General features: G+C 56.4%; 3 protein-coding genes across 4 annotated transcripts; 1 reads left to right on the top strand and 2 right to left on the bottom strand.

Annotated features, from left to right (window-relative positions):
• Positions 1 to 14,101: 14,101 nt before the first annotated feature.
• Positions 14,102 to 15,841, bottom strand: CATSPERQ (catsper channel auxiliary subunit theta). Its single transcript, XM_075550504.1, has 6 exons — positions 15,722 to 15,841; positions 15,445 to 15,552; positions 15,225 to 15,375; positions 14,702 to 15,139; positions 14,529 to 14,614; positions 14,102 to 14,387 (listed from the first exon to the last, which is right to left on the bottom strand). Exons 1-6 carry the CDS (start codon positions 15,839 to 15,841, stop codon positions 14,199 to 14,201), a joined length of 1,092 nt encoding a protein of 363 aa, XP_075406619.1. The 3' UTR covers positions 14,102 to 14,198.
• A 40-nt stretch (positions 15,842 to 15,881) lies between these two features.
• Positions 15,882 to 18,569, bottom strand: FBXL6 (F-box and leucine rich repeat protein 6). Of its 2 annotated transcripts, none has more exons than XM_075549104.1 (9): positions 18,134 to 18,569; positions 17,861 to 18,019; positions 17,647 to 17,710; positions 17,317 to 17,448; positions 17,137 to 17,244; positions 16,943 to 17,056; positions 16,605 to 16,854; positions 16,273 to 16,519; positions 15,882 to 16,084 (listed from the first exon to the last, which is right to left on the bottom strand). In XM_075549104.1, the coding sequence occupies exons 1-9, from the start codon at positions 18,544 to 18,546 to the stop codon at positions 15,934 to 15,936; spliced, it is 1,638 nt and encodes a 545-aa protein (XP_075405219.1). In that variant the 5' UTR covers positions 18,547 to 18,569; the 3' UTR covers positions 15,882 to 15,933. The 2 variants fall into 2 exon arrangements, with proteins under 2 accessions (XP_075405219.1, XP_075405220.1); XM_075549105.1 differs by having other exon boundaries at positions 16,605 to 16,836; positions 18,134 to 18,566.
• A 68-nt stretch (positions 18,570 to 18,637) lies between these two features.
• SLC52A2 (solute carrier family 52 member 2) lies at positions 18,638 to 21,172 on the top strand. Its single transcript, XM_075549107.1, has 5 exons — positions 18,638 to 18,934; positions 19,197 to 19,456; positions 19,540 to 20,422; positions 20,505 to 20,628; positions 20,729 to 21,172. Exons 2-5 carry the CDS (start codon positions 19,327 to 19,329, stop codon positions 20,939 to 20,941), a joined length of 1,350 nt encoding a protein of 449 aa, XP_075405222.1. The 5' UTR covers positions 18,638 to 18,934; positions 19,197 to 19,326; the 3' UTR covers positions 20,942 to 21,172.
• The last annotated feature ends 1,997 nt before the right edge of the window (positions 21,173 to 23,169 follow it).

Genomic DNA, 23,169 nt, shown 5'->3' with positions numbered 1-23,169 from the left:
AACCTTACCCTTGATCATTTCCCACCAGGCCTGCCACTCCCACTTCTCTACCATTTGGGGTCCCATGTTTTTCCCTTGTCCCTGGGTTTGTTAACACCACTTCCTTACCCCCCCTACCCCCCCACCCCAAGTCCCCCCAAAACTGTCGGTCCCGTTGTTTTTCCTCCAGATAGTTCATCCAGCCTGTCCTATTCAGACAGACCTGTGGAGTCACTAACATGCACGAAAACTAGACAGAGGAAAACAAAGCAACAGTATACAACCAGACAACAAAACAACAAAAACAAACCACTGACAAAGAACAGAATAAAACAGTTCACAAGAGAAAAGCTTGTAGTTAGTTCAGGGATCGTTTGCTGGCCCTTAGGAGCATTTTCCAGTCCAGTCTGTTGGGGCACCACGCCCTGGCCCTGAAGTCCACTTTCAGCATTCCCTGGGGACCTTGCCACTCCATTCCCTTGCTGTTCCGCTGCACTCCCCCAGTGATTTGCCTCGGTGTGGTGGGATCAGGTCAGGTGCAATTCCCACACTGTGTCTCCGGTGCTGTCCCCTGTATCGCCCTTAGTCATTGAGGGGCATCATGTCTCATAGTGGGGCCAGCCATGTTGTTCTCTCTGTGGACTGGCTGTATTTATTTATTTTTAAACTAGTTTTCTTGATATAAAATTCACATATCATACACTTCCAAAGTCAAGTCACTTTTTAAAAGAGTTGGATGCACATCATCACAATCTACTCTAGTGCTCCTCCCCCCTCACAGTCATTGTTTGCTCCCCGATTCCTCTTCACCCCATCCTAGCCTGTCCCTGATACACCATTGCATCAATTATTGTTTCTATGTGTTCTGTCTTCATTAACTAGGAAACCTAACAGAAACCATTAAATATTTTAAAAGAAGCAAAAAGGAAGAAATTATAATATAAAGATAAAAAGAAAGAGTAAGAAAGAAAAGACCACCAACAATATGTAAAAAGCCAGAGAAGAAATTTCTGTCTTGGAATAAGTGAGAAATATTTAAGCCTAGAACAAATTCAGATTGGGTCAAGAGAGAGGTCAGCTGACCAGGTATCAGACGTGGTTTGATCCACCCTGATCAACTTTTCAATAATCTCTGTCTGATAGTAAAGCTGTTTGAGTGCCTCACCTGTGGCCAAAGGAGGTCTCTCAGAGGCCTCACCTGAATAGATATTCTGCAGATGAATTTTGGACTCCCACTGGGCTTGAAAACCTTCTAAAATTGGGTGTTCACAATTTAACCTCTAATAATTTCCCCTTCATCATATTTGGATTTTATTATTATCATCTTTGGATCACACAGGCTGGTGTGCTTCTTCTTTGTGGACTTAGTCAGCACCTCACTTAGATGGCTGCTTTTAAAAATTAAATCTTTTTTTTCAGTTTTTTTTCTTTTAAGAATAATTTTATTGTGGACTTATACAACTCTTATCACAATCCATGCATACATCCATTGTGCCAAGCACATTTGTACATTTGTTGCCATCATCATTCTCAAAACATTTTCTTTCTACTTGAGCCCTTGGTATCAGTTCATTTTCCCCCTCTCTCCCTGCTGCCCTCCTTCACGAACCCATGATAATTTATAAATTATTATTATTTTGCCATGTCTTACACTGTCAGACGCCTCCCTTCACCAACTTTTCTGTTATCCATCTCCCAGGGAGAAGGTTATATGTAGATCCTTGTGATCAGATCTCCCTCTCTCCCCCACTTTCCCCTTCCCCTCCTGGTATCGCTCCTCATTATTGGCCCTGAAGGGATCATCTGTCCTGGATTCCCCGTGTTTCCAGTTCCTATCTGTGCCAGTGTACATCCTCTGGTCCAGCCAGATTTGTAAGGTAGAATTGGAATTGTGATAGTGGGTGGGGTGGGGGCAAGGAGGAAGCGTTAAAGAACTAGAGGAAAGTTGTATGTTTCATTGTTGCTACACTGCACCCTGACTGGCTGGTTTTCTCCCCACGACCCTTCCATAAGCGGATGTCCAGTTGCCTACAGATGGGTTTTGGGTCCCCACTCCGTACTCCCCCTCATTTACAGTGATATGATGTTTTGTTCTTTGATGCCTGCTACCTCATCCTTTCAACACCTTATGATCGCACAGGCTGGTGTGTTCTTCCATGTGGGCTTTGTTGCTTCTGAGCTAGATGGCTGCTTGTTTACCTTCAAGTCTTTAAGACCCCAGACTCTATATCTTTTTTTTTCTTTCTGCAAAGGCTCTATCTTATTGGTCAGTGTGCTCTGGAAGGAGACAGGACACAGAGCCAACGGGCCCACGGGGCCAGGACTGCTCTGTCTGCCTCTGACTCATAGATCCAGTCGCAGCCGCGAGACGTAGAGACCACCAACTCCTCCGCTGAGACCAGAGGTTGATTTCTCTCTGAGTGAGTCTCTGCCCTGAATGCTGTTCCTGCCAGCTTGGACTCCGAAGGCCCCTCGGAGGGTGCCAGGCTTAGAACCCGCTGGGTTGGTCTCTCCCAGCATCACCCGGCCAGTCTTCCCCACATTCCGCCCCTCCTAGACCATGGCCACATTGGTCCCGAGTTCATGTACTTCACTAGCCCTGGGAAGAAGGGGCAGTCTTTCAGGTCAACGTCATGCTGCTTCCGGTGTTCCTCGGAGGCCTGAACTAACTTCACGAACACCACCCCCTCTGCTCAAAGTGCTTGATGATGATGGCGTTGCCCACCAGGTCGCACTGCACGTAGTCCGGCTTGAGAGCAATGAAGGTTCGCTCTTTATTGGCCACGATGTGAGTCAGGTGGTGGGAGATTGGGTGTCCAGATCCGTAAAGCTGGAGCAGAGACAGGAAGCGACTACCGGAGCTGGAAGCAGACTGCAGAGGAGCAATGCTGTATCTTTTGATAGCCCGGCACCATCAGCTTTCTTCACTGCATTTGCTTATGCACCCACTTTGTCTTCAGCGATCGCGTTGGGAAGGTGAGCATCATGGAATGCCAGTTTAAAAAAACAAAGTGTGTTTGCACCGAGGGAGTACTTGAGTGGAGGCCAAATGTCCATCTGCTACCTTAATACTAAACCTATAAATATATGCACATAGAACTATTTCCCCATCGTCATATATAAATAGATTTAGGGTTGTTTATCTTTGCCTTCTTTCTTTCCATCGCCAAACCAACCTTCCATCTGGTGCAGGAAGCCTAGGGGGAGTAAAGGCGGCCTGACACGTCCCTGCCCACCTTGGGCAAGTGCAGCACCCCTCTCTCCTCCATCCCTCCTTCCCTTGGACTGGAACCTCTCAGCTACCATCCACCCCATCCACCGGGTCTATGAGTGCGTACCTGACCAAATTGTATCGCTGCTATTTCAGCTTCTTTCATTAGAGGCTCTGTTCATTCTTTCACTTGTGAATCAATCATGGGTCCACCGCAGAGCACATCCAGAGGACCAGCACCCAGGAACATCTGAGTCTCTGTTCCTTTCCCCGGGGGCTGGAACCAGGCCTTCCCCTCCCCCCATTCTGGGCACCCAGTTGGGAACTCAGGATGCTGATTTTCTAGCCTGGTCTCTTCTAAGGACCCTGCAGCATGGGAAACAAAAATTCCAAGCCGGACTCTTCAACACCTCTGGGGTGTCTCCTAGCTAACCTCTCAACCCTCGGCTTAACGCCAGATCTCTGTCCTAAATGCTTTGTTTTTTACTGCAATTAGGTTTGGCCCAAATATAAGCTAGACAATGGGTCTCGATGGCCAGAAGACAATGCTTTCAAGTTTAACATTTCACCTGATCTCAGTAACTTTTGCCGGTGAACTTGCAAATGGTCTGAGGTCCCCTATGTCCTAGCTATCTTCCTTCTATGCTCCCTTCCCTCTCTCCATACTGTCCCCCCACAAGTCCTTTTAGCCCAATACTCTCCTAACCAGAAACACTAGCCTACTCACACAGACCACAGACCCCCAATCATGTCCCCCCAACACTCCCCCCTTGTCTTTCTCTGAAGCCTCTGGCTCCTTATGCATACCTCCAGTAAGACCTCCTCCATATTTTGGGCGCCCCTCTCCATCACCTCCGTTTGCTACTCCCTCAGCTCCCAACCACCCTCCACTGATCCCCTACTCCAGGCCCTAAGCCAGCAATTCTCAACCTGTGGGTCATGACCCCTTTGCGGATCCAACAACCCTTTCACAGGGGTCACTCAATTCATAGCAGTAGCAAAATTACAGTGATGAAGTAGCAATGAACATAATGTTATGCTTGAGGGTCACCAGCACATGAGTCGCTATAGGGAAGGGTTGAGGCATGAGGAAGGCTGAGAGCCACTGCCCTAAGCTTTCAATTTTGTCTCCCGTCAGTCATCATACCTAACCACACAGCCCCCTCCTTGGCCCCCTACAGGAAGTTGCAGGCACTGAAGGTCTCCTCTGCGTCCATGATCCCGTCTCTCTCACTGACTTGTCCCAAAATGAAATGCGCTTAGATTCATTTCCCAATGATCCCACCACCTTCATCAAAGAGTTTCGCTTTTTGTCTCTAGCCTATGATTTATCATGGCATGATTTATCACTGATGAATGCCGGGGCATTGGGTCCTATATACTCTCCTTTCTATAGACTATCTTTCCAGAGAACGACATACCACTGTACGGGGCTGGCAGCCCTGTCGCTGGGCCCTGGCAGCCAGCACCCTCTTAACAAAAGAGGCCCTAAAAACTTCCTTGGATGGCCCTCCAAGTCTTCTCTCCTCACCACCTGAAAGATCTCCTGTCCCACCATTCCCTTTTCCCTATTTCCCCTTCTTGAGTTCAAGAGTTTCATTCGCTTTTTATAGAAAATCTGTCCATTACTTTCTCAGGCCCAGCTCTCAACCCAGCAACCCTGTTACCCCAATCACACAACCCCCAGTTTTTCATTCATGCCCGGACCTTGTTGAGACCTGGCTTCCTCCAGACATGATTTGAGGGACCAGCCTCTCCCGGAAGCTGATTTCGCTGTGTTCGTAGAAGGAAGCTCAAGTGTAGACACTCGGGGCCGCCGACAAGCCTCACGTGCAGTAGCTTCACTCACTGACACAGTCAAGGCCACTCGGTTGCCAGAAGGAACAACTTCCCCCAAAGCCGAACTCTTTGCCCTGCCCCGAGCCCTACACACAGCCAAAGGGAAGTCAGCCAATGCATTTACCAACTGCAAGTAGGCCTTTTGATTGCTCACCGTCATGCAGCAATAAGCTACTAAATGTTCCCCCATCATTAATGCCAAACAAATTGCCAACTTAAGGCCCTGAAACTCCCTGCACAGGTGGCCATCACTCATTGCAAAGGGCATCAAACTGATGATTCCTGGCAACACATGGAAACAGAGCAGAATGGTCAGCCACAGCCTAACTAATTCAAACCCGCCTCGCCCCTCCCCCATCCTCTTCTCGTCACTGCCCAATGTCCAGCCACAGTATTCAGAAGCAGAATCACACACCTTGCTGCCCAAGGGAGGAACCTTAACCCCAGAAGGGTGGGTGATGCTGCAGGCAAAGCTAGCCTCACCCCAAGCCCACCAGCCGCCATCGTACAACAAATCCACTGTCCCCAAACCTTAGCCATCTCCTTAAGCCTCTGCTTCATCACCGGTCATTGCAAACCCTTGTGAACACTCGTTGTTCTGCCTGCTGCACTTGTGCCTCTGCCAGCCTGCAGGGAGGACTTAATCCAAACTTCCCCACCCATCAGATGAAAGGACATCTCCCAGGACAAGATTGGCAAGTAGACTTCACCCACACGCCATCGCACAAAAAGTTGAAATACCTTCTTGCCATGGTTGACACCCTTACAGGGTGGGTGGAAGCCTTTCCTACCAAACCCGAAACTGCAGAAGTAGTGACAGACACCCTGCTGACCCACGCCATTCCTAGATCTGGTTTCCCCACCTCCATACAATATGACAGTGGGCCTGCCTTCATTTCCAAAGTCACTCATCAGGTGTGCTCAGCCCAGACATAGGCTGGAAGATATAGATCCCATACAGACCTCAGTCATCAGGACAAAAGAAAGGGCTAATGGGCTCCTCAAAGATCGCTCACAAGCCTATCTGTACAACTCCGCCAGTCCTGGGTCACACTCTGACCTCTAACCCGTGCTCGGATTAGAGCCTCCCCTTGTAGTCCCACCTTCCTTAGTCCTTTCAAACTCATGTATGGAAGACCATTCCTGCTTAACCACCACACACACACCCCTTGGCATTCTACCTCCCTTATCTCTGTCTGGACAGGTATCTGCCCTGCCCCAAAGCCTCAGACCAAACCTCTCAGGGGGCCGAGCTGCAACCAGGAGACTCGGTGCTGCTTAAGACTCTTCATCCCAAACCTCTACAACCACGGTGGTCAGGTTCACACATCTCAATCCTTTCCATTCCTCCAGCAGTGAAACTCTTAGGGACCCCAGGTGGCACCGGATTTCCAGAATCAAGTGCCTTCCTCTTAATCCTCATGAAACCCCCTACACTTGTCAGGTTTTGGAACCCACTTGACTATGCCTTAGCCATAGCCGTAGCCATAACCCTAACAATGGTTGAAGCCCATAACCCTTATGTGTGACACTTTTTTTTAAACGTTTTATTAGGGGCTCATACAACTCTTATCACAGTCCATACATATACATACATCAATTGTATAAAGCACATCCATACATTCCCTGCCCCAATCATTCTCAAAGCATTTGCTCTCCACTTGTGTGACACTTTAAAGTCCAAGAAACCTACATCCCACAGTCAACTGAGACAACTCATCTTAGGCCCTCTCCAAGGGTGCCAAAGCCAGCTTGCCACGCTCAGTTCTAAGGCGGTCACAACTCATTAGACCATTTGCCTGCTTCCCATACAACCAAAAACAGGCTCACTGGCGTTGTGGCCTGAGCAGTATGGTGAGTGTCCACACTGGTCATGCAAAATACACGACGCACACAACGGACAAATACCTACTGATCAACCCTTTTTACCCAGGGCATGATACTCCACCTTTGAAGTACCGACCCATGGAGTCAGAGGTGGGTTGTGGGAGTCACAGGCAAACTATACAACTCTCAATACAGCTCCCGGCCCTCAGGCAGGATTACTATTTACAGGGAATACGTTGTAGCCTCTCAAACCCAGGTACAAGTCTCCGCCAACCTCTTCAAGGTCAGACCTCAGACTACCTCCCTGTCCTCTTGGATCCAGATAATCCAACACACTCTGCTCTTCCTTAATCAAACCCATGTGCTGACAAATGCCAATCATTGCTTCCTGTGTGCCTCCCTTCAAAGACCCCTGTTGGCCGCAGTCCCTGTCAACTTTGGTAAGATTGTGCCCCCCCAAAATCACCCCCAACAGGATGTACCACTCCACTAAGTCAGGTCCCACTGTGGAAGCCAGAGAAAGTGAATCAGACTCAACCAGAGCAAGTCAGAATGGAGATGACTTTTCTCTGCATGGAGTGTGCAGACATAACCGTGAACACTAAAATTTTCTCCAACCCTGGACAATTCTTTTGGCGCAATGGAACTTTAACTACATGTGTTTTCCAGTTACTGTACTTCTTCAGCTCACCCTGTGTGGTCAGTCTGAGTTAGCCTGGTTACTCTCTGCCCAAAGGTCAAGGAGAGCGACATTCCTACCAATAATGGTAGGTATAAGCCTACCCTCTTCACCTGGCATCTGCAGGTGAGCTAGGCCCCTCCATCATCTCAACACAGGATTTTGAAGACTGATGGCAGACTGCTTTGGAGTCCACCTCAGCCTCCTTAGCTTTGTTGCAGCACCAGCTCACCTCTCTGGCCTAAGGAGGAAAGCTGAATCAGTGAACGTGTAAGCATCTCAGAGCTGGCAAGGGTCTCCACACGGCTGCTCTAGCACCCAGGGCTGCATCGGGGTAGGTCCATGTGGCTTCTCCTCAGGGATGTCTTGCAGGAAGTGAGCCTTTTCCAGCTGAAGTAGGGAACTGGCTAAGACAGCTTCACACTGGCCCCACCATCAGAAAGCAAGAGACTTGAGAACTAGGAAGGCGAGGCTCACGGAGCAACTTATCTCTCCACCCTTCAATTAACCCCACATGTTTATCAGCCAGTTTGGTACAATAAACTTTATCTCAGTATTGCATGTTTGATCAATTTCAGACTGAAGACATTTGTGGAATTCTTTCATTTTTTCATCACTAGCGTTTGTGGTTGTTGTGTAAATTCAAATAATAAGAGTTGTATTGAGGGAGGGGGAACAGAGAGGGAGGGGGAAAATGAGGAGCTGATACCAAGGGCTCAAGTAGAAAGAAAATGTTTTGAGAATGATGATGGCAACAAATGTACAAATGTTCTTGACACAATGTATGTATGTATTGTGAAAAGAGTTGTACAAGCCCCCACTGATTTTTTTTAAAAAGAGTTGTAGTGATTGGATTTTCTTGCAGACAGACAGATATGACCCTATCGCAGACTGTGACTGTGCTGATCTGAAGAACTGACTTTTCAGTGTCCTCTTTGACAGTGAATACCAGGAGTCATTCCTCTGGCTCCTGCCGGTCCCAGCAGGGCAACCATGTGCTTTTCTGATGCAACAGGGCCAATACCAGTCCATTTCAGCTCATTAATGCCTAGGATATCAATCTTTATGTGTTCCATTTTATCTTTGACCACTTCCAGTTTTCCTAGATTCATGGTGAACTTTGCACATTCTAAGTTCTGGACACTAGAAGCAGATTCTCATCGCTGCTCCTTCTCAGCCTGGGTTGTGCTCCATCAGCAAGTGAAGCTCTTGGAGGCTCCACTCCCACAGGCTTCACTGCCCCCATGCCGCCAGGGCCAAGTCCCCGCTACTTAAAGCAAGCAGCTCCTCCTCAGGCACATTTCCAGGGCCTTCCGACAAGAGCGGCCCAGCCTCTGGCACTATCTCTGACAATGGTCGGCTTCCATTCATTACATCTTTGGTGTCTGCCAGTGTTTTGAAACTATGCAAAGTTTTCAGCGACTACTTCCTCCAAAGTGGACAGCCACCACTTGTCTGTCAATTTGTCATACTGTGGTGGCTTGGGTGTTGCTGGAAGCGATGTCACTAGGATTTCAAGTCCCAGCAGAGTCACCCAAAGTGTACACGCTTCTGCAGAGCTTGCAGGCCACGCAGGACTCAGCTGCCCACTTAAGGGTAAGCAGCCACTGACAACCTGGTGCACAGCTTCCAAATCATCGAGTTAGGAGCTTGGCCAACCACCCTGTGTGGAGGTTTGGGCTCCCTGGGCCCCTGGGCAGATGCTGGGGAGTCTTCAGCAGGGGGCCAGCACTTCCAGCCAGCACCACCAGGGGAGGCAGTGCACGGCAGAGGGAGGGAGGAGGAGAAATGTGCTGCTGAAGAGGAGGGTCAAAATCTTTTTTGGACTGACAGGAGCTGTTTGAGTGGTGAGAGAGAGAGACAGAAATACAGATATATATATATATAGAGAGAGAGATATATAGGGACAAGACAAATGGGGAGAGCTGGAGATGGCCAATGTCGGGAGTTTTTCCTTCCAAGAAAATAAAGTTAGAGCCCCACAGCTGCAGGTGAGGTGGGCCGGGAAGGTGTTTCTTGCAAACAGCAAGACCACCGCAAATCTGTGTGGCGGCAGGGCGAGCTGGATGCAAGGTCTTGGGGGGTGATGAGCAGGGCGAAGGGTGAGGGCTCTGAGCACGGGAGTGCATCTAGGTACCAGGTGCCAGGCTGGGTGCTGCAGGCCATTCTCTTGTGCCTTGGGCCATTCTCGTGGAGTAGGAAGCAAGGAGTGGGAGGGACAGCAGCAGCGATCCCACACCCTCCAGTACAGCAGCCTCATCTGAGGAGAGGACAGGAACTTAGAGTGATCTAGCAAGTCACATCCAGTCATCCCAGGGCAGTGGGGTCAACAGGGGCTATGGGTTATGCAGTTCGGGAGTATTGCCACATGAACTACAGGGGGAGCTGTGGGCAAATTGGGCCATCCGATGTCTAGGATTCTTCACACACAATAGACCAGCAAACCCTAAAAGATGGCCAGCATGTGTGCTGAACACACCCAGAGCTGATCACCTGACTTTGACAAGAAACAACCCCCCACCGCGCAGCCAGGGGCTGGCAGAGCACCAGGCACAAGAAATGAGACCTGACCTTACCGGGAACCAAATAAAAGCAAATGGGGGAAGAAAAAAAAAAAAAGGCAAATGGAGACAACACGTGAGTTTCAGGGGTTTTAGAAAGCTTTTCCTTCTAAAACAGAAAATGTCCAAACTACAGCCAGGAAGGGGCCCCAAGGCTCCCACACTCCCTGGACCAGCCTGGCCAGCCTGCCTGCTCTCTTTCCCCACTGCCACTAGGCAGAAAAATGCCATGTTTCTGTTAAGAATAAGCAAAGTCAAGAGAAATGTCTCCAGGGCCAGATGGTGAGGGGTAGTAGCTAGGCACCGAACATCTGGTCAAGCCTGCCCCCATCTGGCTTCCTGCAGTCACCTCCAGCCTCCTGTCCAGGATCAGAGATCTCCTGCACTCATGAGATCAGTCAGCAGCCCAACGTGGCTCAGGTCCCATCTGTCCAGGGGCCCTCAGCCTTGGGTAAGGGTCTTGTAAAACGTCTACATTGCGGCAGCTGTTTCCATATTGAGAACACACATGGGACCCATCGGGCGGTGGGCTTCCCCAGGTACATCCATGCCCAAGCATGGCTTTGTCCCCATCCTCCCCTCTCCCCAGGAGAGTTTTTTTAAAATCATTTTATTGGGGGCTCTTGCAGCTCATAACATTTCATACATCAATTGTTTCAAGCATATCTGTACATACATTTCCATCATCATTTTCTCTTTTTTTTTTACATTTTATTAGGGGCTCATACAACTCTTATCACAATCCATACACATACATATATCAATTGTATAAAGCACATCCGTACATTCTTTGCCCTAATAATTTTCAAAGCATTTGCTCTCCACTTAAGTCCTTTGCATCAGGTCCTCTTCCCCCGCCCCCCATGAGCCTTTGATAATTTATAGATTGTTATTTTATTTTATTTTATCTTGCCCTATCCGGAGTCTTCCCTCCCCGCCCCCTTCTCTGCCGTCTATCTCCCAGGGAGGAGGTCACATGTGGATCCTTGTAATCAGTTCCCCCTTTCCAACCCACTCACCCTCCACTCTCCCAGTATCGCTCCTCACACCCCTGGTCCTGAAGGTATCGTCCACCCTAGATTTCCTGTGCCTCCAGCTCCCATATGCACCAGTGTACAACCTCTGCCCTTTCCAGTCCTGCAACGTAGAATTGGGATCATGGTAGTTGGGGGGAGGAAGCATCCAGGATCTAGGGGAAAGCTGTGTTCTCCATCAGTACTACATCGCACCCTGACTGACCCATCTCCTCTCCTAAACCCCTCTGTGAGGGGATCTCCAGTGGCCGACAAATGGGCTTTGGGTCTCCACTCTGCACTTCCCCCTTCATTCACTATGGTATATATATACGTACACACACACACACACACACACACACACACATATATATATATATATATTTTTTTGCATGATGCCTTATACCTGGTCCTTTGGCACCTCGTGATCGCACCGGCTGGTGTGCTTCTTCCATGTGGGCTTTGTTGCTTCTGAGCTAGATGGCCGCTTGTTCACCTTCAAGCCTTTAAGACCCCAGACACTATCTCTTTTGATAGCCGGGCACCATCAGCTTTCTTTGCCACATTTGCTTATGCACCCGTTTGTCTTCGGCGATCATATCATGGAGGTGTGCAGCCAATGATATGATTTTTTTTGTTCTTTGATGCCTGATAATTGATCCCTTCGGGATCACGTGATCACACAGGCTGGTGTGTTCTTCCATGTGGGCTTTGTTGCTTCTGAGCTAGATGGCCGCTTGTTCACCTTCAAGCCTTTAAGACCCCAGACACTATCTCTTTTGATAGCTGGGCACCATCAGCTTTCTTCACATTTACTTGTTCACCCGCTTTGGCTTCACCAGTTGTGTCGGGAGGGTGAGCATCATAGAATGCCAGTTTAATAGAAGAAAGTATTCGTGCATTGAGGGAGTGCTTGAGTAGAGGCCCAAGGTCCTTCCACCACCTTAATACTAAACCTATAAATATAGACATAGATCTATTTCCCCATCCTCATATATATATACATTTGCATGTACATGTCTTTGTCTAGACCTCTATAAATGCCCTTTGACTCCTAGCTCTTTCCTCCATCCCCAGGAGAGTTTTAAGAGGGAGCCGACAGAGAGCCAGAAACAGGGGAGGCTGCCACCAGAGGGCAGCAGTGGCACAGCGATGGCAGTGGATGGCCAGCCCCTGGAGGCCCAGCTCCTGGCCCCTGGGCCTCCCCTCTCCTCCCCCCACCTGCAGCTGTGCCCACCCCTTCATGGGAGACCCTAGCAGGGGCCGCCCTATGCAGGGCTTCCTTCTGGCCCCACTACCTCCTGGCCCAAGGCCTTGGTGGCCATCCTGGCTTCCTCTGCGGCTGCCTCTCCACCTTCCCATTCTCACAGGCCCCAGACTTCCCTGAGGACTGCCCGCACTTCTACCCTGGGGCCCAGATGAGGGCCTAGTCCTTGTCCCACTGCCCCTCACATGGTGAACATGTGACACAGATCAGAATCACCCACTCTTCTGAAGCTTCTGCCCCTCTGTGGGGTGCTTGGAGTGGATACCTCAACTGTAGAGAGCTCCTGGCCCAAGGCCACTTCCTCCTAAGAGTGGCCAGGGTCGTGTCTGGTGGGCATGGGAACCTAAGGTATGGCCCTGCTGGCACTGGGAAAGCCTTCTCTGAAGGGCTGTTCCAACTGAAGAGCCCCCGCTGGGGCTGGTCCCCAGTCAGCTTCTCCCTTTGCCCACCTTGCTCCCTGTAGCTCCTGCCCCCAGTGATGGAGGGAACCACAAGATGCTGCAGTTGGGGGCGGCCAAACAAGCAGGATGGGGTTTCAGAGATGGATACTGTTGGCTGCCACTGGTGTCTGGGGTGCCCCAAGTCATTAGCGTTCTTACTGCAGCCACAGGGGGGCACCCCAGAGGGCAGGAGTGAGTGGCAGTTTGAGTCTCAGAGTGGAGGATACCCTGAATGGTCCTCCTGGCTCAGCCCTGACTGGGCCACAGCAAAGCCTGGCAGAGCTGCCTCCCAGCCTCCAGAACCGCCTGTGTCCTTCGGAGCCAGCAGGCTCTGTCAGTCTGTCTCCTGGCCAAGGGCCTGTCCCACATGTGCCTCCCCTAAGGGCACCCTACTTTCCAATCTTCCCCAAACCCTCAGCTATGCAGCACCACACCTTCCCAAGCCCATCCTTGGGGAGGAGATGGGCTTTCCCACTTTCCCATGGCTGGGCTCCATCTCTTGGAGCAGCGGTGCCGGTCAGTGCCCATGCAGCTGCCAGCCTCCAGACCTGGAGTAGGTCCTGATACTGAGCCTGTCTGCCTGTTTACAGCTCTGCTTGCGGCTATCCTGAAACCCTGTGCGCACATTTTGTACTGGACCCAGTAGATGATGTAGACCACCCTGGTTCCAGGGACACTTGGGCTGACACTCCGCCCTGAGGCTATGCTGTCAACTGTGCCAGGTGCCACCGTCGGCCCCCTGGTGGTCCACAGGCAGTGCAGCACTCTCAGGCTGCTGCAGGCACTAGGGTGAGAGTTGGTGAGAGCCCTGGGTGAGGAGACATGGGCAGGCACTCTGGGAAGATCCTGGTCATCAAATCCACATATTGGGCAGGCTGTGCCCAGCTCTGGGTCTCTGAGGAGCTTACTTCCTGGGGCTGAGGCAACAGCACCTTTGGGTGTTATCTAGTACCCCTGTATCCCCCAGGGGCAGAGGGAGCCAGGCCCTGTTCAAATCCCCAGCCAGACCCTGACTCCTGGCCAGACCCATTTCAAGTGCACTGGAGCCCAGGTGAGAAGTGCCAGCGGTCCTGAGGGGCAGTGGGTCCCACACACACGTCTCTCATGATGGACCCCTCACGCTGCCCCTGGTCCCCGCCCTATACTCATCTTCAGACCCAAACTTGGTTTGTGCCCATCGGCCCGCACTCAGGACAGACACCCTAACATGGGGCAGGATTGGGGACAGCCCTGGAGGGTGCATTCCCCCGCCCCTCCCCCCCCACACACAGAAGGCAAGGGCCACTGGAACCAGGAAGACAGCTTTATTGAAGGCAGGCTGCCCCAGGGGGCGCGGAAGGAGGGGAGGCTAAAGAGCAGAGGGTCTAAGGCGGTATGGGAGGTTACACTTCCATATTGGACCGGGAGCCCTTGAACTGGTTGTAAGTGCGATCCTTCCTCAGCACAATGCCTGGGCTCTGGCTGGCCCTCAGCGGCCAGTGGCGGACCACGTGCCGGTAGGATGTGGTCTGGTAGTCGAAGTAGTTAATGTTGAGCTTGCGGGCGATGTGCCGGCCCAGGAACTCCATTTGCTATGGAGGTGGCCAGTGGTCAGCCCTGCTCGGCCAGATCACCCTTCCTCACTCACCTTGGGACTGCAGGGTCCTAAGGCCCTAACAAGGCTGTCAGCACCCAGGCTCAAGGGAGAGCGGCGCCCCGGGGGCGGGACCCACCTCGTAGTGCTCAGACAGCTCCACCAGCACCAGTGGCTCCAGCTTGTGGCCGCACAGAACTAGCTGGAAAAAGCACCTTCCGTAGGCTGACAGGGGAGCTGGGCTCAGCCTCCTCCCCCCACGCCCACCCTCAGCTGCCCGCCCGCCCGCCAGCCCACCCGCTCATCAGTCACCGTCGGAGTTGAGTGCCAGGCGCACATAGATGAGGTGCAAGGGGCCCTGGTACACAGTGTGGCCCTGGATGGAGAAGTGGTACAGCCCGCGCATGTGGTTCAGTACCAGGCGGCGGCAGGGCAGGGACGAAGCAAAGAGCCACAGCCCCACCACGATGCCGTAGGCCGGCAGGCCCCACGTCTTCTGTTCTAGCACCTGGGGGCACGTGGGTGGGTGGGCGGCGTGGTCACCTGGGGCTGGGGGCGGGGCAAGGCGCGCAGGGGCAGCGGGGGGGGGGGGGGGGGGGGAGCAGCGGGGATCCAGCCTCCCCGGGAAGAAGGCGAGGGGCTGGGGCCCAGGGGCGCAGACCTCGAGATCTAAGTGAACTACGCTGAGGCTGATGACCAAAAGCAGTGCTCCCTTCCACAGGGTGTCCTGGTAGTATTCCAGCGCGAACACTGGATGGGGTGGGGCGGGGCATAAGGCTCCTGGGCCCGCCCTCTCCCCACCCCACCCCGCGAGCCCCACCCCCTCCACACACACCGTTGGGCTGCAGTCTGATGAAGGGGTAGAAACTGTTGCCTTTGATGCACTTGGCCAAGTGGCGCTCATTACAGAAGCATCCCAGTGCCCATAGCTGGAAGCGGTTTGCGACAGAGATCGTAGGGAAGCCACTAATGTGGCCCTTGGGAACCTGGACAGGCACAGGTGGTCAGGGGGACCCCTTCCGGGGGCCACCACCCACCGCGGCGCCCGCTCGCACCTTTAAATGAACGACGTCCAGGGTTGCGGCTCCTACGCAGCACACAGGACGACAGGTGCGAGGCCAAGCCTTGACTGGGCGGCTTCCAGAAGTTCTGGGCTGCACGTTCTAGAAGCGGTGATTGTTGACCTCAAGCCGCATAGTGGGCGTGCACGCCCTGGATCGGTCCCACCCACTCACGGAAGGCCTCCCTGCAGGCCAGCGGACCTCCCTCCAGGTCAGGGAGCCCAACTTGGCCCCCAGGCCTCCGCTGAATAAGTACACAGGCTCCACCAACCGCCAAAGGGCACGCCCCCCACCTCTGCAACACATTCCTGGCAAGAGAAGCCTCGTCCCGCTGAGCTGGGCAGGGGAAGGCGCTCCAAGCTGGGTCCCTCTGACGTTTCTTCCCTCGCATGCGCTCCAAACCCTCCCCACTACCTCAAGGATCACAGAACTCCTGAAAAAGTTTTATTGTAACAAAGCACTCACAACACAAGGCACACAGGCCTAGCTGGGGGGCAGAGGGCTGGTGAGCAGCTGCTCGAGGCACCACTGCACCTCCTCTGGGCCCCTGTAGGGCCGCTTCAGGCCCCGGGGAAGGCAGCGGCAGGACTCCAGGTTGAGGTACACCAGGCCTGGACAGCTGCTGATGACCGAGCTGTGGTGACAAGGGCCGGGCCACGGGGTCAAACCCTGCCCAGAGCCCTGGCCCAGCCCCTCGAGCCCTCAGCTCTCCATCATCCACAGCCCAGGGCCTTGGTGACCAGGGCCTCCAAGTGCCAGTGCATGCCCCCTCCAAGATCCCAGATGGTATGCCAAGCTTGGTGGGCTGGGGACCATGCTCACCTGGTTGCACTGGCTGTGACCCGTGTGCCCCTGAGGTTGAGGGAACACAGAGCAGGATGAGAGCCCCCCTGGGGTCCCGAGAAGGCAGCTAGCGCCTGCTCCAGGTCCTGTTCACTGAAGCCCTGGCCGCTTAAGTCCAGGTCCCTCAGGGTCCGACTCCACTTCTGTGTCAGCAAGGGGCTTCCTTCCTTGGCTAGAGTCAGCAGGTCAGATGTGTGATACAGGCCCAGGTACAGCTGCTCCAGCTCTGGAGACAGGGGAACAGCATGAGTGAGGTGTAATGAGGTCCTCCAGGGCCCACCTCCACTATCCACAGCCCCAGGGCCCCTGACCCTGACAGGGTAGATGGCGTAGGCCAGCAGGCGTGACTCGGGCACAGCCACGTAGATCCAGCAGGCGCAGGCGTGGGGAGCCGTGCAGCAGCCGGCCCAGAACCTCATTGCTCACGAAGGTACAGGTGGAGCCTGCGAGGCAGAGCTCCTCCAGGGCTGGGAAGCCTGGGCCCGGGGTACCCGCTTTCTCCAAAGGCTTGGGCAGCCACATCAGGTTCAGCAGCCGCAGGACCTGGGGATGAGGGCCAGGCTGAAGATGAGACAGGTGGGGTGAGGCCCAGTCTGCACTTGGGGAAGGTAGGGTGAGGCCCAGCCTGCAGGTGGTGGGCAGCAAGTACCTGCAGTTGGGGGCAGCCTTTCTGCAGGGCCTCGACTGGCAGATGGAGGGGGATGGTGTTGCGGTGGACGCCGGAGCTCATGTCCAGGACCTGGAGCTGAGGGCAGCAGCTGCCCTGCAGGGATGGGGAGGATGGGTCGGGCCTGGTGGGGCTGAGCTCGGGATCTGGCTGTGTCCTGCCCATCGCCAACCTACCAGCAGTGGGCTCAGGATGGCCGTGGTCTGGGAACTGTAGGTCAGCCACAGCCTGCACATCCGGGGCCCAGCCAGCTCCAAGAAGCTGACTGCAGCTGTGGACTCCACCTGGGGGCCCAACACAGGGACGCCTGTTACCTCAGCCCCATGCCTTCAGCCCCAGGGTGACCCCAGACTTACCATGGAGTGCTGCAGGTCCAAGCTATGGAGCAGGGGGCAGGCTTTGGCCAGCAGGCCCAGGGTGGCAGGGCTCACTCCCTGGCAGTCTGAGAGCTTGAGGAAGGTGAGCCGAGGGCAGCACTCACTCACGAGCTGTGGAGACAGGGCCAAACAGGAGAAGAGAGGCCAGAAAAGGGGAGGGGAGCCCCACAAGGCTACAGCCCTCAAATACCTGCTACCTCCCACCTCTGACACCATCCTCCTGAGGGGCAGGGCAGACCCCTCCCGGTGGCACATGGTCCCCTTCCTGGACCCAGGAGTGCCACCCTGTTGTACTGCCGCCCAGCTCACCTTCAGTACGGGCTGCACCAGGTACTTCCAGTGGAGGAGGGTTAGCTTCTGGAGCTGGGAAAACCTGGGCCAACAGCAGAAACACAGCTGCCCCGGGCCCCGCCCACGCCACTACGGGGATGGGGGTGAGGAAACAAGGAAGTGGGAGCGGCCCCAGCTGGCCACACCCCACAGATGGAGCGGGGTGCCTTGGAAAAAGGAGGACCCCCCTCACCTGTTGGGCATAAGCCACTCCAGGGAAGCAAGGAGCTTCTTTTCCGCCTTGGCTCCGCCTTTGGGGGGGCGGCCGGCCAGTGGGGGCGACAGGGTCACGGTGCGCCAGAGCGCGGGCTGGGAGGCGGCCTCGCGCCAGCGGCGGCACACGCGGGCAGCCCTACGAAAGAAGTCGTCTGAGGGAGCCTAGGCCGGGAACTTAGTCCTGCAAGGCTCGGAGGGCGACGTTCACGCGCCTCGCGGCTAGACGCGGAGGCGTCGCTCGGTGGCCTACCTGCCCAGGAAGGGCTTGGGCCCCTCGGATGCCACCAGCAGCCCGAAAATGTGCACCAGGATTTCCAAGGGGAGGCGGTGGCCCCAGCCTGGGTCGGGCGCCCGCTCGGGCTCGGACTCGGGCTCGGGCCTGGGCCTGGCTCGGGCCTTGGCCTTGGCCTTGGCCTTGGCGGCGCGCGGGCCCGGTACGAAGCGGCGCTGCGCACGGCGGACGGCGCGCCTCTGCGAGGGGGCGCGGGTGGGCCCCGGGTCGGGCAGCACCAGCAGCATGCTGTCTGCGTGCAGCAGGTGGAGCCCGGAGCCGCTGGGCGCCAGCCGCTCCCACCACCAGTCCTCGGCCGAGCGGGCCCGCGCCTGGGCCGGCGGCGCGCCCCGGGGCTGGCGCCGTCCCCGCCGGGCCGCTCGGGGAGCCATGGCGCGCGCCGCACTCGACGGGAGGGGCGGGGCGCCGGGGCGCTTGGCTTCCGGGGCGGGACTTCCGGCGCCGGGCCATGCTGGGGGCGGGTCTCGCCGGGCGCTCCGCGCGCTCTCCGCTGGGAGCGCGGCCCGGGCCCGGAGAGCTGCGCCCCGGGCCGCGCCGCTGGCGGGAGCGCGCCTCCCGGGGCTGGGGGCCAGAAGTGCAAGGAGTCCGGTACACCTGGCGACAGTTCTGACGCCCACCTGACGCGTACGAGAGGGCGGTGCTGGGGCCGCGGCTCCTGACCCAGCCGCCGCGGCCACTCCTCCTCCCATTCCGCCCCGTTCCACGAGCTGAGACCACGGGCCGCGTTCCCGCGTGCCGGAGCTGGGACCCCGACAGCCAGTGAGTGCAGAGACCCAGGCGCGGCATCCCTGTAACCCAGGGTCTCTTTCGGGGCGAGGGCTCAGCCTGGTCGGCCGTGAGCTGGCGAACCGGCGCCCTCCCCCCTGCCCCTGAGGATGCGACGCCCCAGGCCGGGCTTCCTGCTCCTGCGGGCTGTGCCGGCCCGGCCCCCCTGGGAGACCGCGTGCCCGGCCCGCCCCGTCGCCACTCTCCTCCCCTGCATAACCTCCGGCCTCGGGCTAGCGCGCTGCCCTCTCTTCAGACTCCAGCTCTGTGTCCGAGCAAGAAGAGACCCTCCGCTCCCAGAAGAGGTCCGGGTTCACCCCTGGACCCAGGTGGAGAACGAGGAGTTGGCTGTGCGGTGTCTCCCCTGAGGGTCCCCAGTGGGCTGCATGGCAGCGCCCCCGCTGGGCCGCCTGGTGCTGGCTCATCTGCTGGTGGCCCTGTTCGGCATGGGCTCCTGGGCCTCGGTCAACGGCGTCTGGGTGGAGCTCCCCGTGGTGGTGAGGTACCTCCCTGAAGGTAAGTGAGCCACAAGGGACACCCCGATGGCTGCCCCAGGGCCAGTGACCTCCAGGCCCCTGATGAGCTCCACCTTCCTACAGGTTGGAGTCTCCCTTCATACCTGTCTGTGCTGGTGGCCCTGGGGAACCTGGGCCTGCTGGCGGTAACCCTGTGGAGGAGGCTGGCCCGGGGCAAGCACGAGCAGGTCCCAATCCGGGCAGTGCAGTTGCTGAACGTGCTTGGCACAGCGCTGCTGGCCCCTCTGTGGCACCGAGTGGCCCCTGTGGCTGGGCAGCCCCACTCGGTAGCCTTCCTAACCCTGACCTTGGTGCTGGCCCTGGCCTGCTGTGCTTCCAACGTCACTTTCCTGCCCTTCCTGAGCCACGTGCCCCCACCTTTCCTCCGGTCCTTCTTCCTGGGCCAGGGCCTCAGTGCCCTGCTGCCCTGTGTACTGGCTCTGGCACAGGGCGTCGGGCGGCTCGAGTGCCCCCCTGCTGCCACCAACAGCACCCTGGGGGCCCCCCGCTACTTCCCGGAGCGCTTCTCTGCCAACTCCTTCTTCTGGGTGCTGACCGCTCTTCTGGCCACTTCAGCTGCCGCCTTCCAGGGTCTCCTGCCACTGTTGCCATCCCTGCCTGTGCTGCCTGGACCCACCGGGGGCCCAGGGCTGGGCCTTCAGGGGGGGACCCCACAGGGTGGTTCTGAAGAAGAGGGGGAGGAGGTCTTGCCCTTGCAGGAGCCACCGAGGCAGGCTGCAATCACCACCCCCAGCTCCGCCCCCGAGACTCCCTACCTGCTGTCGGCCCGAAGCGCCTGCCTATTGGGCCTGCTGACCCTCACCAACGCGCTGACCAACGGCGTGCTTCCCGCAGTGCAGAGCTTCTCCTGCCTGCCCTATGGGCGCCTGGCCTACCACCTGGCCGTGGTGCTGGGCAGCACGGCCAACCCCCTCGCCTGCTTCCTGGCCATGGGCGTGCTGAGCAGGTGCGAGGTGTGCTTGCCCCCTGGGGGAGGGCTCAGCTCAGGGCCTGTGCAGGTGAGGTCAACCCTGACTCTACTCCTGCAGGTCCCTGGCCAGTCTGGCTGGCCTCTCTCTACTAGGTGTGCTCTTTGGGGCCTACCTGATGGTGCTGGCGGTCCTCAGCCCCTGCCCGCCCCTGGTGGGCACCTCTGCAGGGGTGGCCCTCGTGGTGAGTACCAGCTGACCCTATGTGTGTGTTGGGGGCTGTGAGCAGGAAGGGTGGCAGCCAGGGCTGGGCGGGGGTTCAGCCTATTCGGTCCCACCCTCAGGTGGTGTCCTGGGTGCTGTGTCTCGGCTTGTTTTCCTACGTGAAGGTGGCGGCAAGCTCCCTGCTGCACGGCGGGGGGCAGCGGGCACTGCTGGCAGTTGGTGTGGCTATCCAGGTGGGCTCCCTGCTCGGGGCCCTGGCCATGTTCCTTCCCACGAGCATCTACCACGTGTTCCGCAGTGGTGAGGCCTGTGGGGACCCGTGTGGCTCTTGAGCTGGGCAGCGAGGTCCCCCGCACAGGCTGTTGTTACCTCTGCCTGGAGTGCTCCTTGCCCCTGGCTGCCCATGTACTGGCACACTCCGGACACCTAGTCACTCCTCGGGATCCTGGCACTCAGGCTGTCGTGGGGATCAGGGTAGGCCCCACCTACAGACTGGTCCCCCTGCCCACCTGGGCATTTGCTGTAGGATTTGTACAATAAAGCCTTTTACTCTTGGTAACGTCCTTAATCCTCACCTTCTTCTCTCCCACCCCCAGCCCTGCCTGTCCAGGAGCGGCCCCAGCCTCACCCTCCATCCTGGGGTGGGGACACCAAACTGCCAGCAACCCCTAGTTGCTCTTCTAAGCCCGGGAACCTAGCACCCCAAGACCCTGCCTCCTCTTGGAGCGCCTTCAGAGAACTGCAGAGGTCAACCCTGGCTCTGCCTCTGGACCTCCTACTGCCCAAGGCACCTGGTTCACAGGTGGCTCCCCTGGGGGAGGTGAGGACAAGGCTCAGGCAGGATGGAGTGGGCCCAGCCAGGGTCCCTGTTTCTGACCATGGCACCTGGGAATGGGTGCTTGCTTGTCCCTGACTTACAGTGAGGGTTAGTACCAGGTGCAGGCTGGGTGAGGGTCTTCAGAAAGACCGGGCTGGTGTATCGGTACTGCCACAGCTGACCCAGGCAGGTGGCCTGGGACTCCCCCAATGAACTAGACACCTTCTGGAAGGCTTATGTGGCTGAATGGGGAAGGTGGAGCTGGGGTGCAGGCAGAGGCTGGCTACTGTTGACTTGGGAAGGCAGGCAGCAGAGGCCAGCCTGGTTGTAACCTGTCCTGACACCCGGCCCACTCTCTGCCCCTGTCTCAAGGGCAGGAGATATGGAGGGAGGTGGCTCTGTCTTGGCCCCTCCAGAGCCAGTTCTGAACTTCAAAGGCTTCCTGCCCTGGACATGGCCACACGAGGACCTTTGAAGGGTTTCCTCTTCCTCCTCCTGCCCCTCCCTATCTAAGCAGGACCCCTTAAGAAGGAGGAGGTGCCTGGGGGGGGGATTCTTCATTGGCCCAACCACTGGAGCACTGGCATGAGGTGGGCCAGGCTCCCAGTTGGCTCAGATGTCCTGTCCTGAGGGAGCAGGCCCTGGTGCCTCCTGCCACCTGGTAGGGTTGTCAGCACTGGCCTGCGCAGCAGGGCCTCAATCCCCTCACGGAGGCCCCAGCCCTGACTTTGGGGGCTTGTTGCCAGCCCACCAATCCCTGAGTTGTAGACCCCTGGGCTCTCTGGGTGCTGGCAGACATGTTACACAGCCCCAGGGCCACAGAGTTGGCTGCCCTGGGTGGAAAAGTAAGGTGAACTTGACCTTGGGGCCAGGAGGATCTGAAGCTACTAAGGCTTCTGTCTGAAGCTGCCCCTTGAAGTCCGCATAGCCCTTCCTGTTGAAGGCAGGCAGGAAGCCAGGACTGGGCTCAGAACAACACCAGGAGAAAGATGAGGATGAGCCAGTCCTTGAGATAGGCCCAGGGGGCTCCTGGAGGCAAGGCCCACCCCTTTGCCCCAGCCCCACCCACTCAGCCAGGCACACACTGGCCAGCAGCCAGACAGTGGTGGCCAGTAAGGAGCACAGCCCGCCCCTCAGAGGGCCTGGGGAAGTTAAACAACTCCATATGGTTAGAGAGGGATGTGGGCAGGACCCCAGTGTCTGACCATCTCTAGAGGGCAGTCTACAGGGGGCCAGTGTCTGACCCATGAAGCCCCAAACTGCCGCAGAGAACTTGGCTCAGGACGCTGGATTGGGCCACCAGGCCCAGCTGTCTGCTTCTGGTGGGAGAGTGTTACCCCCAGGCTGAGGCCTCCAGGGCAGGGCCAGCTCACGTGGCTGGTATGTGAGGTGGAGGGCCTGGTCTCCTGCAGGTCCTGCTCAGCCTGCCAGAGCCCCAACAGGCATGAGACAGTCTACCCACCCCATTTCTCGGAGCACCCCACCTGCGCCAAGGATGGCCCTGAAGGAGCTCTCACTCTAGTGGGAGCCAGAGGCAACCCCAGTGTCTGAGACCCCAGAAAATGGGATGTGGGGCTGGGGGGACATGTCTGCTACAGTGAGGAGTGGGGAGGGGTTTTAAATGATTGCACAATGGGCCCCTCTAGACGCACCCCATCGAGCTCACAAACTCGCTGCTGGCCCACTCCGCTCTCTGGGTCTGCCCCCCCATTCCACCTCATATGGGATTCTGGTCCCTGCCAA

This window comes from Tenrec ecaudatus, chromosome 5 (genome assembly GCF_050624435.1).
Source record: "Tenrec ecaudatus isolate mTenEca1 chromosome 5, mTenEca1.hap1, whole genome shotgun sequence".
Lineage (NCBI taxonomy): Eukaryota > Metazoa > Chordata > Mammalia > Afrosoricida > Tenrecidae > Tenrec > Tenrec ecaudatus.
Note: the sequence above shows the minus strand (reverse complement) of the source record. Positions and strands in the feature narration are given on the sequence as shown.

What these genes read in the sequence shown, in the direction of transcription:
- CATSPERQ (XM_075550504.1), bottom strand. Translation starts at nt 15,841, where the DNA reads ATGCGAGGGAAGAAACGTCAGAGGGACCCAGCTTGGAGCGCCTTCCCC. An exon ending in CATCAGACTGCAGCCCAACG is followed by an intron (nt 15,140 to 15,224) that starts GTGTGTGTGGAG and finishes CACCCCATCCAG; the next exon opens with TGTTCGCGCTGGAATACTAC. An exon ending in CCTGGCACTCAACTCCGACG is followed by an intron (nt 14,615 to 14,701) that starts GTGACTGATGAG and finishes CTCCCCTGTCAG; the next exon opens with CCTACGGAAGGTGCTTTTTC.
- SLC52A2 (XM_075549107.1), top strand. Translation starts at nt 19,327, where the DNA reads ATGGCAGCGCCCCCGCTGGGCCGCCTGGTGCTGGCTCATCTGCTGGTG. An exon ending in GGTGAGGTACCTCCCTGAAG is followed by an intron (nt 19,457 to 19,539) that starts GTAAGTGAGCCA and finishes ACCTTCCTACAG; the next exon opens with GTTGGAGTCTCCCTTCATAC. An exon ending in GCCATGGGCGTGCTGAGCAG is followed by an intron (nt 20,423 to 20,504) that starts GTGCGAGGTGTG and finishes CTACTCCTGCAG; the next exon opens with GTCCCTGGCCAGTCTGGCTG.
- FBXL6 (XM_075549104.1), bottom strand. Translation starts at nt 18,546, where the DNA reads ATGGCTCCCCGAGCGGCCCGGCGGGGACGGCGCCAGCCCCGGGGCGCG. An exon ending in TGGACCTGCAGCACTCCATG is followed by an intron (nt 17,245 to 17,316) that starts GTAAGTCTGGGG and finishes TTGGGCCCCCAG; the next exon opens with GTGGAGTCCACAGCTGCAGT. An exon ending in GTCACAGCCAGTGCAACCAG is followed by an intron (nt 16,085 to 16,272) that starts GTGAGCATGGTC and finishes TTGTCACCACAG; the next exon opens with CTCGGTCATCAGCAGCTGTC.